Source organism: Phaseolus vulgaris, chromosome 9, assembly GCF_051622355.1.
Source record: "Phaseolus vulgaris cultivar YP4 chromosome 9, ASM5162235v1, whole genome shotgun sequence".
NCBI classification, from domain to species: domain Eukaryota; kingdom Viridiplantae; phylum Streptophyta; class Magnoliopsida; order Fabales; family Fabaceae; genus Phaseolus; species Phaseolus vulgaris.
The window spans coordinates 24,812,159-24,823,954 of record NC_143506.1 but is presented as its reverse complement, the minus strand read 5'-3'; the positions used below and the strand labels follow the sequence as shown (position 1 = coordinate 24,823,954).

General features: G+C 30.5%; 2 protein-coding genes across 2 annotated transcripts; one reads left to right on the top strand and one right to left on the bottom strand.

Annotated features, from left to right (window-relative positions):
• Positions 1-595: 595 nt before the first annotated feature.
• LOC137821274 (NAC transcription factor 32) lies at positions 596-2,606 on the top strand. The gene is made up of 3 exons (XM_068625788.2): positions 596-1,224; positions 1,304-1,581; positions 1,668-2,606. The coding sequence occupies exons 1-3, from the start codon at positions 1,065-1,067 to the stop codon at positions 2,088-2,090; spliced, it is 861 nt and encodes a 286-aa protein (XP_068481889.2). The 5' UTR covers positions 596-1,064; the 3' UTR covers positions 2,091-2,606.
• Positions 2,607-3,223: 617 nt separating this feature from the next.
• Positions 3,224-8,362, bottom strand: LOC137822663 (Eukaryotic aspartyl protease family protein). Its single transcript, XM_068627606.2, has 8 exons — positions 8,087-8,362; positions 5,546-5,663; positions 5,114-5,337; positions 4,648-4,872; positions 4,396-4,537; positions 4,006-4,206; positions 3,841-3,913; positions 3,224-3,572 (listed from the first exon to the last, which is right to left on the bottom strand). The coding sequence occupies exons 1-8, from the start codon at positions 8,308-8,310 to the stop codon at positions 3,463-3,465; spliced, it is 1,317 nt and encodes a 438-aa protein (XP_068483707.1). The 5' UTR covers positions 8,311-8,362; the 3' UTR covers positions 3,224-3,462.
• Between the last annotated feature and the right edge of the window lie 3,434 nt (positions 8,363-11,796).

Below are 11,796 nucleotides of genomic sequence, written 5' to 3'. Positions count from 1 at the left end.
CGTAGTATGTATCGGACAAAACAGCCCCTCCCAACCCTTTACTTTCCATACATTTCGTCAGTGATCTAGCTGAACAAAAGAGTTAACTTTCTACAAATTCTCCTCTTTTTCTTCCTCTTAAATGGTAAATAAATTGTTGCCATATTACACTGCTTCTGTACAAAAGCGTGCCTTGGTTAAGATTCACAGTATGTTGAAACATGGCACAACTCAATTGCGCAGAGCAAGAAACACGACACATTTGGGTGCGTAGATGGACACTCGACTAAACACAATGATTGTCGTTTAGCGAAACACTCAGGCGTGGCCAATAACTATTGATTCTAGTTTTGAAACTAAAGGGTACTGCCCCCCAAATGTGACGTAAGCAATGACAAACCATCCAAAAAGCGGAACACTTATCCACGGCCACGTTGCGGCTGCGTCCTAGCTAAGTCCAACCAAACTTTTCACACAAATTACATTATTTTGTTTCTTCTTTATTAAATTTGTAAAATAGATTTGGCCTCCACCTCACCAACCCACGTGTTCCAACTCACTCTGCTCCTTTACATCCCATCGCACTATAAAACCACCCTACTATATTTTCTCATACGTTTCAAGTCACAGAACAAAGCAGAGCAGAGACGGGAAGAGCAGAGCAAGTAACAACTACAACAGGAAGCAAAAAAGTTGGAAATCAGAAGAGTTTAGAGTTAAGGGGAAGAACAGAGAAGCGAGAAGAGGAAAAGAGAATGACAGAATCATAAAAAAAAAGGTGGAACACTCTCACGTGCGTCGCATCCACTTGTCACACCCATTACATTTTTTTTAATTTTTTAATTACTATTAAATTTGTTCAATGGATTTGGCCTCCACCTCCTCAACGCACGTGTCAAATTCACTTTCTTTCTGCTATCTCTTCACGCTATAAAACCCACCCAAGGGATCCTCTTTCACACGTTTCAAGTCACAGAGCCAACAACATTCACCAACAACAACTACAACAGGAAGCAAAAAAAGTTGAAAATCAGAAGATTTTAGAGCTAAGGGGAAGAACAGAGAAGCGAGAAGAGGAAAAGAGAATGAAGGGTGAATTAGAGTTGCCACCTGGGTTCAGGTTTCACCCCACGGATGATGAATTGGTGAATCACTATCTGTGTAGAAAATGCGCTGGTCAACCAATTGCTGTTCCTATCATCAAAGAGGTCGATTTGTACAAGTTTGATCCATGGCAGCTTCCAGGTCCGTTTAATTTCTCATGGCTTTCCTATACTTTCAATTTCTATCATTCAATTCACTCATCATCAGATTCTGCTTGCAGAAATGGGATTTTACGGCGAGAAAGAATGGTACTTCTTTTCTCCTCGGGACCGCAAGTACCCCAACGGCTCACGGCCGAACCGCGCCGCCGGAAGTGGGTATTGGAAGGCCACCGGCGCCGATAAACCGATCGGAAAGCCGAAGGCGCTCGGGATCAAGAAAGCTCTGGTTTTTTACTCGGGAAAAGCCCCGAAAGGAGAGAAAACCAATTGGATCATGCACGAATATCGCCTCGCCAATGTTGACCGATCAGCCTCCAAGAAAAACAACAACCTAAGGGTACGTTTTGATTTGATTTTAATTTACTTTCTTTTGATTTGGTTTGGTTTGTTTTGAAAGTTTCTGATTTTGATGTTATGGTGCAGCTTGACGATTGGGTGTTGTGTCGAATTTACAACAAGAAAGGGAAGATTGAGAAATTCAACACGGGGGCACAGAAAATGGAGGCTGGGTTTGTTGATAATTTCGATCAAGAGATGAAGCCGGAGATTGAGAAGCTTAGGAATGAGCAATTGTTTATGGAGAGTTCAGAGTCGATGCATAGAGTGCAGACGGAGTCGAGCGGTTCAGAGCAGGTGGTTTCGGCGGAGGTGAGGTGGGAGAGGGAGGTGCAGAGCCACCCCAAATGGAATGACATTGGGCTACAGCTTGAAAACGCCTTTGATTTTGAATACAATTACTTTGACAATAATAACCTTTCGGTGGATGACCCTTTTGGGAATGTTGAGTATCAAATAGGCCACGTGTCTCCCTTGCAGGACATTCTCATGGAAGCCCTGTTGATGTGAAAACGAAACCTTTTGGACAAGGGGCCTTCATTACGTCCATAACATGGGACCCTTACCCCAAAATATCTTCATTATTTTGTAAAGTCAGCATTGGTATGCTATTGCATTCACCTAACTACTACGACCACACGTGGAACCAGACTTAGTGTGTGGACCCAACAGTGATGCACGTGTAGTACTAGTAACTATTCTTGTTCTTTGTTCTGGAGAGGTCAGGGAATGTTGAATTCGGCTGAACTGGGCTTTTTGGATTAGGTATGCAGGGAAATGAGTAAAAAGCAGAGTAGGAGCAGAATTATCTCAGCAAGGTGTTGTTGATTCATAGGTTTTTGGAGGGTTAATGTGTAGCTGTAGGGACTCCACCAGGAAAATTCTTGTGCCATTTATGATTTTTTCATATATATGTAATATGCAACTTCTACTTTTCAATTCGAAGTAAACAGCTTAATGAAAATTCTTCCATTCAAAGGATGGAAAAGCGGTGCAGCCTATCTTGGTCTCACTGTATACGTCTAACACTTCCTCAGATTATATAATATGCTAGTGTAAAAGACTTTATAGACAGAATAGAAACGATGGTATATATAAGAAAAGAACTTGCAGAAAAAATCAAGGCACAAAACAGCTGCCAGTGATATTAATACTAAGTTGATAATGTTTATGGAATTAACCATCATATAAATTGTTGATAATGTTGCTACAATCAAATTTGAATCTGAAAATGTTCAGAATAACATGGGTTGATAATAATTGTACGAAATCTGCCGATTAAGTATAGAATAGAATCAAGAGATGAACTTAATATTTGCATCAATTGCTATGTAAATAAAGGGTCAACTATGTTGTTAGTTAGTGTTAAAAGCTGCAGTAAATTATATCAAATTTTATTTATGGTGTTAGTGGATTTCAAAACCCCTGATAAAGTACTATAGGTTTTGATTATAACATTAATGAGGATTCAAAAACGCTCTTAAAATACAAGAGTAGATAGCCGAGACAACTTCTATGGTGTTGTCTACGAGTAAGTTATGCGTTTTTGGGAGTTGGATAAAATCGTCAAAAAAACTACTTTCCATGGATGTTTTTCCAACGGATGAGCAACCACAAGAGAAAATTTTTTCTTGGGGTTTCAATGTGCAATCAAACTAATGTGATATGATTTTATATGAGTGGTTACTTAGTACATGTAACCAGTCCGATATATCACGCTAGATCTCTATAAACAATAATAGTCAGGCTAGATCTCTGAATATATTAAACACAACATCTGACTCTCATATTATAAGATGACTTTGTTGTACAAAGTAGGACAATAGCTTCTATTTGATATGATAATAGAGAAGTAATTGAGTGGAGGAGGTATCTTGTATGTTCAAATGCTGACATCTCTGGATTTTGGAACCCGATCACAATCTGCTGGTGTCCAACCGATCAACTGCTTATCGTTGTCAAATACCATCACTTTGTTTAGCATGGATATGTCTGCATCAACAGGACCAGGGATTTTATAATGCACAGTTCATTAGGTGTGTCTGGAAACCCGTTATGAAGTGAAAAATCACATCAAGAGGTGAAAGTTATAACTATTAGTGTATTGATAAATGTGAAAATTTCATGAAATGTAAAATCAGGCATGCTATATGAGTTTTGGTAACTGCTTACAGGCTAAGAACCTGAATACTACAAGTGATAATATTCATCATCCAGAACCAGCATTAGAAGAAAAAAAAAACAATAACAACATTCCTACCTCCTATTAGGTTCAGATCACCCATCCCTACTTCAGAGCCGTTTAGAATGCCCAAGCAAACATTTCCCATATTCTGGCAGAACAAATTTATTAGTAGTCATACATGAAATGTGTCTGTTACTTTAAAAAAGTTAATCTGGAAGGAATCAACTAGGAGGAACTCACAGATATTATTAGATATCCTTCAGGAGGGATTTCAAACTGAGCTTTACTTCTTCCATTACTGCTGAAACTAAGCGTGATTGGCTTGAAGTATTTTCTCACTTCATATATGCTTTTGAAAGGTCTTTTGCCATGCCAACAGAGAGGGAGAGTTTGATCACCGTGTGCTTCTTTTAGGGGCTTTCCACCTGATTCCTTCCTCAACTTCAGGTGGAAATTAAACAAAAAGATCCATAAGTAACATGTCGATATTTTCTTGTATAATTACAGAAATAATTTATTTCCATTTTGTCCTTCTTCATACAACTTAAATTTCGCGTGATGAAATTGACATGACTAATCTTTGTAAAATGCTTGAAATAGAAGGATTGTTAGTGAATGTTTTCAACTGACCAAAGAGATTAGTGTTTGGTAAGCATTAGAGTTGAAGTAGGTGTAAGAACTCCCAGTGTCAAAAATAGCATGAAGATTTCCAACCCCAGTCCTCTTCCCTCCAAAAATGAGTTCAGCTGCCCCAGCTGCTGAGTAATGTTTGCTGGGGGGAGATCACAGAAATGAGATCTCAGTGTTTAGAAAAAATTAGAAATGATGACTATACAAGTGGAAAATGTAACACTAGCATATAACTCATGAAGATCCACTTACTAATCTCTGGATGACATTGGAGTCCATGTTAGTCTAGAAGAATCATAAACTTCTCCGAAAAAGATATACCCTCCTCCCTGTGCACTCAAACAGTGTCCAACCACATTTCGGACCAAACCCTGACTGTTCAGCTGTGATGTCAAGCTAGTTTTTCCCCTGCCAAGGCCAAGCATTCCATCTAACGGGTGATGAGAAGGATCTGGAAAAATCTGATCATATCCGCATCTGCAAAAGGAATAAAAAAAATGTATCAGTACACCAAAGAATTTTTACATTTCAACACAATGCATGTGGTATAATCATCATTAGTATGCAGAGTTTCCACGATCAAGTGACATTTTAGTCTAAAGCAAGCCAAATAGGGGATCATACAACAATAGTGTTTTCGTTGTGGATAGTTCAGATTCTTAACTAAATTTAAAGCATAAACTAAGGAAGTAAAAATGGTTTGAGATATCATACTAACCCAAGGGCCATACGAACTTTAAGTTGGACTCCATTTGTAAAGTTGAGAGTGTAGACATCATGGAGAAGAACACCAAGCGATGAGTAATGATCTGCATACTCAACTTCATAGTCACATTGATGTGGAACTTCGCAGTCGTAGTTATCAGTGTGGTGCAAGGATGCGCAAAGGGCATGCCTGCATGGCACTAGGTCATTGCTGGGCCTATAAAGTGGATGGGGTGTCTGAAAATAAGCAACAATATTTAAGACTAGTATTAGCAGGATATTGTAATTAATCAAACAAATTAACACTATACATGTATCTATTTGCTAACGTGAGCCTAGCCTCCAATCTAGTCTCATTTGACATGACATGTGTTCAAGAAAAAACAAAATGTTATGAATTTGCTATGTGATTCTGAACACTCAGTGAGTGAGAATATCCTTTCACCTGAGAGCAACGGGAACAAGGGGCATCACATTGAAGCCACGTAAGGTCGCTACCTGTGTCAATATCAAGAAAATATGGCCTTGGTGGTTGCCCGATGTTGAGAGTGACATTATAAAACCTGTGAATGTTGAAAGAATATATACTGACTTGTCATGTATGTACATATTTCAAGATGTATAACTTGAAAAAGAAAAAAAAAACTTGCCTGCATATAATATTTGAATGAGACAAAAAAGGAAAACGGAAAACGCATTTATGATTTATATTTTAAAGGTTTAAATATGTTTTAAGCTTATGCATTTTAAGTTTGGTTCGAGTAATTTTTTCTTTACTTTCTATAATTAAAAGTTTGTACATTTGATCTAATATTATATGACTATATGTTATATATTTGTTAGAATAAAATAGTCTTACTCTCCTAAACACACCTTATAAATAGATTGATGCATTATGATTTCTTAACATGGAATCTGCAAAATATTAGTTTGGCTTGGTGCATCATGATCAGTGAATTAAAGTTGATCTATCAAAATTTTAAAGTATTAATTTAAAAATAAAAAAAGGTTTTTTTAAATTATTTTATATATTTAATAAAATATAATATATTAAATTAAGAATTAAGTATTGCATATAATACATAATGCATAAAGATTAATTGAAGTTTTAATTTCACCTTATCTTTATAATGATTTTTTTTTCTTTCCTTTTTATGTGAGTTGGTGAGACTAAATGTCATATCATTATCTAAGGGTCATATCAATCTAATTTCTTTAATTATTGTAAAAAATATATATTTTTTACCCAACATAACTCGAACTCATACTAAGTCGGGTTAATCCAAGTTTGAATTTGTGTTAACAATTTTAGCTTATATGCTGAACAAACTAGTATGACGATAATATCACATGTGATACCGAAGAAAACTCGTAAAAATTATTAAATAAATATTATTTATATACCTTAAAAAGAACATTAGGGACTAAACAAGAGAATTTAAAAATTTTGAAAAATAAAAATCAAAGAAAAATATTTTATAGGAAGTAAAACCAAAATTCACACATTTCATAAGCATTGAAATCAATTATTTCAAGATTTATGAGGATGAAAAAAAAAAAGATTGTAGGAACCCAAATCAAAATTTGATAATTTTATGCAGACTAAAAAATATATTTAAATTTAATTTAAATAATCAATGAGTATTATGAATGTTGAATGAAAATTGGATACTTTACATTTTTAAAGGACTTCTTTGAAGTTAAATTTATTGAAGAAAAATTATTCATTAACTCCAAAATGTGAAATGAAAATGTAGTGAAAAAAAGTGTAGGTATTATTAGTATAAGATTGTAGGAAGAAGGATAAAAAAAAAGATGATAATTGTTTATTAAGTGCAAAAAATAAAGAGAGCTCATAAGTTATTCATCTTTGTCAAATAATATGCGAATCATTTAACTTTATTATTTGTATGTGGATCATGTTAAAGATACTCAATGTTGGTTTTAATGTTTATTGGTATTTGTTATAGCTAAGACATCTGAAGATTCTTTTAAATTAGAACACTCAATGTCTTGTCCTTCTCTTGGCTTTGAAAGTCGTATTATTTGTAATTAATTATTCCCTTTGGGCTTCAAATTACATCCTAAGATTAAGATTTCATGATTCTTAATTTTTGTTTAGTATTTGGTGGATTTTATTAACTATTACCTCAATTTGTTTTATTGTTATTACAAGAATTAGAATTTCCTAACCTCTTCAAATTTAACTTTATATATAAATGTATTTATTCAATAAGAATCTAATCTGTGGATCGGTTCTACCTCTACCTTCTAAATCAATTCTATTCAAATAATCCTTCAATTTCTCTAATATTGTTGATATTAAAGATTTGACCTTAACTTATCGTTACATAACCCTTCACGTTATTAATAATTTTGATTAATCCACTAATAACAGTTTTGATTAATCCACTAAATATATTCTAGCGATTGAGAGTTTCATAAAGGAATTTAGATTCAATTTTCATCACTGTTTCGGAGTAATTAGGGTATAAGTGTTGGTGTTATCATTTTTTTTTATGATAATAAAAAGTAATACTTGTATTACTAAAATTGATATTAAAATTATTAAAAGACATATTAGAAAACAAAAATTATAAAATTAAATCAATCTTATTAACTTTTATAATTTCATTGGATTAGTTTTTTAAATACAATAAAATTAATGAAATAAATGAAAAAGAAAATAATAAAAAAAAAGTATACCTTGAGCGTTAAAAACGTGATAAATTTTCTCGCCAACAATTCAAGAGGATACATGGTGGACAAAGAAAGAAAAACGTGACATGAAAGAGAGAAGAAATCAATTTTATGTAACCGTTTGAAATTAATTTCATGAGATTTCTCAGTAACATTTAGAATCATTAAGAATTTCATGAGATTTCTCAGTAAAATGTTTAAATTCATTAAGAATTTCACGAGTCGTGGCTATTTAGTTAGAGAAGAAAGAAAGGCATAAGAGAAAGAGAAGATTCCTGTTACGTACCCGACAGGGTAAACATTGCCGTGAACGGCGAACACCACGGCAGAACCGGAACGGAAACGGTTTAGTAGGAACGGTGATGACGATGACGAAGAGGCTTCATCGGAACGAATCCTTCCGCTTGAGCTTGAACTTTTGTGTTTGCTACCGAACCATGCTGAAGAAGTAGAGGAGGTGAAGAAGAGGAGCAGAAGCAGAAATAATCCCCAATTCGCCGATTTCTTCATCTTGGAATTGATATGGAAGCATGTATGGAGGGTAGGTTGCGTGTTTGAGGAAATGCATGAAAGGTTTATATATGATTTGAGATGATGGTGTGGGTCCACAAAAGCATTGCTTCCATGATTCAAACTGGGATTTCTTCAAATGCATTTTTTGTCCCTAACTGCTTATTCCTTTCTTCCTCCTATCAAACCCCACCTCATCAAATTTTCATACCCTTTTCAGTTTTATACATTTATGGTCTTTCTGAAAAATCAAATATTATATGTTACCACTCCAGCAGACACACAAGAAACGTGACTCAACTCAACCAAATCAATTTAGGAAAATAATATTTTAACATTTAAAAAAAAAATTACATCCATTTTACCAATCACTTTAATAATATATTATTCAAATTTTAAATTAAATTAAATAACTATTATTCAAATATTACTATTTTAAGTTATTAAATGAATGTTTTTTGTTTGATGGGTGTTAAAATATAACCACCAGGTATACATACCACCAAAGGAGAAAGGAAAAGCAAAATAAAAAAAATACGAAAAAATACATTTTCAACTTTTATAGAATTGTAGAAGAAATATATAATTAATTTTGATATATATGAAGTAATTTATTTTTAATTTTTTGTTTTTAAATATATTTTTATTAAATCTGTAATAATAATATTGTAATGTGATAAATGATTAACTTTAGAGAGGTGGTAGATATTTAAATATTTTTAATATTTAATAGTATTTTATTTTTAACGGAGTACTTTGATCATTGTTTAAATATATTAATTACAAAAAAATTATTTTATCACATAAGTTAAATTATTTTAAAAAAATCACTTATTTATGTTCATTTTCCTCTAATTTCTCGTATTTTAAATAATCTTATTTTTTTTATTTTATTTTAATTTATTTTTCCTCTCCCTGGTTTTTCATCCTCTAATCTAAAGAAAAGTTAAAAGATTCATTTTACTTTCAAAGAAGAAATGAATAAACGATAAAAAGTACATTTTATAAAATCAATTTTATAATAACTTGGGTTATAATTGGATAAACCTTATCATAAATATTTTGAGAACAAAATTATAAACTAAAATTAGTTTATGCATAAGTTAAAGATAACTTCTACACAATTGTTTTTTCATTTAATTCATGCAAAATTATTTGTAAGTAAATCAAACTAACTTATTTTAAGAAGTTCTAACTTATAAGCTATAAGAATTTTATGGAAGTTATAACTTCTAATTCGTAGTTTATTTAATTTTCTTCGATTATTATCTTATATTTTAATATATCTCATATTTTCATTTAATTAATGTAAAATTATTTGTAAGTAAATCAAACTAACTTATTTTAAGAATTTCTAACTTATAAGTTATAAGAATTTTATGGAAGTTATAACTTCTAATTCGTACTTTATTTAATTTTCTTCTATTATTGTTAATTTCATTTTACTTATTATTGTCTATTTCAATCTTGTAGATACAGTTAATCATTACATTAATATTTTTTTAATATTTGTTGTTTTTTTTTTATATTTTGTATGAATTTTAAATTAAAAAAATATTTAATATTACAAATTAAAGTAACAAATATCTCATCATATGAAGTTATGTAAAAATTACACACAAATTGTATAAATGAACTTTAATGTAACTGTAGTTTAAATTAAAAAATTAAAAAAAAACTTAAAATTCTAAATATTAAATTTGATAAATACTCTTTATGACTTGTTCAAATAAAAAGAACACACACAAATTTTAAAAGATAGATAAAAAAATAAAACTTTTATTAAGAATTTAATTATTTTAAAAAGTTATAGTTATAATTGACATAATAATGTATCTTTATTTAAAGACACAAATTTATTTATGTAATAAAATTTATTGAATTATATTTTGTTATGAGATTTTACAGTTATCTCGTTTACCAATCATTTTTAATTCAATAAATTGGTTTAAAAAAATCATAAACACGTTATTATTTCTTGTAACCATTATAATAATAATAATAATAATAATAATATTATTATTATTATTATTATTTTTTGTATTCATATCTTTCAAATATAAAATATCATTAAGAAAAAATAAGATAAAAATATTTTCTCTCCTTAGCTATAAGTTTCAACATATCATTTTAATAATTAAGTTACAGTAAAAAATATATTAAACAAGTTTAAATTTATAACACAGTGAACATAATTATATTAAGTCATGTTTCATTCTCAAGACTTGTAAATCACTAATTTTGATTTGTTACTAATATAAAACTAAAAAAGAAGAATATAATAATAAAAATAAGAAGACTAAGATGAGAAACTCCAGTAACAAACCCTAAGAAAATATTTATTTTCTAATCCTTTCCTATCCTCCAAATGCATCCATCCTCACTAGATATCCACATCAACAATGACATCAAGATAACTCTGTACCTTTGCAAGAATTTGAATCTTAACCGTTTGAGATATTCTGTTTCTTTATCTTTTTTTCTCTTTCGCCTCCACTATAAAAATCAGAGTAAAAAAAATAAAAATGAGAAGCATTAACAATTAAACAATTAAAATTTATACAACCTGTATGGATTGATCAGAACAAATTAAAGGATAATGACATTTGTTCAATAAGAAATATTCATAGAATGAAAAAAAAAAACTAAATTTTATTTACATTCAGTTTTTGATTTTTTTATTTTATTTTAGTCTTTTGTGACTTTTTGTGAGAGATTAAAAGTAACTGTCCATCAAACCAAGCTTCAATTTAAAGTTTTATTTTATTCATTCTTTTCAAATAAATATAATACCTATCTTTCAAATTTAATATTAATTATCTTTTTAATTTTTAATTTAAATAATTATAAAATAATAAAATAATCAAAATAAAATAATAAAATAAATTATTAATATAAGAATAAAATATGAACAAATTTATTTATATATAGATATAGATTATTATTATTATGATAATTATCACAATTATTAATACATAATATTACAACTGTCACTATCGTGGTTATTTTTATTATTTTCACTCTTATAACTCAACATTTCTTATCAAATATTATTATGTACTATTACTACTACTATTAGGCTCTGTTTGGATTAGGGAGGGGATGTGTGAGGATGTGTGAGGAAAGTGTGAAGAAAGTGAGGGTGTTTGGATTGGAGTATGTTAGGGTGGGTGTGTAAGGAAATTTTATGGGAGTTTGTGAGTGATGTGATGGTTATGAGAGAATTTTTTTTTTTTAAAGGTGTGAAATGTTACTTAACAAATTAACCCTTGTCTATTAAAAAAATTAATAATAAAATGAGTTGTTTTTGTTTAAAAATAATAAAATGAGTTGTTTTTGTTTAAAAATAATAAAATGAGTTGTTTTTGTTTAAAAATGAAAAACTTTCACACATTTCGTAGATTTAAAAAACAATTAAAAAAATATATGTTAAATGTAAATATGTATAATATAAAAAATATAATTAGAAAAAAATATGTATTCAAA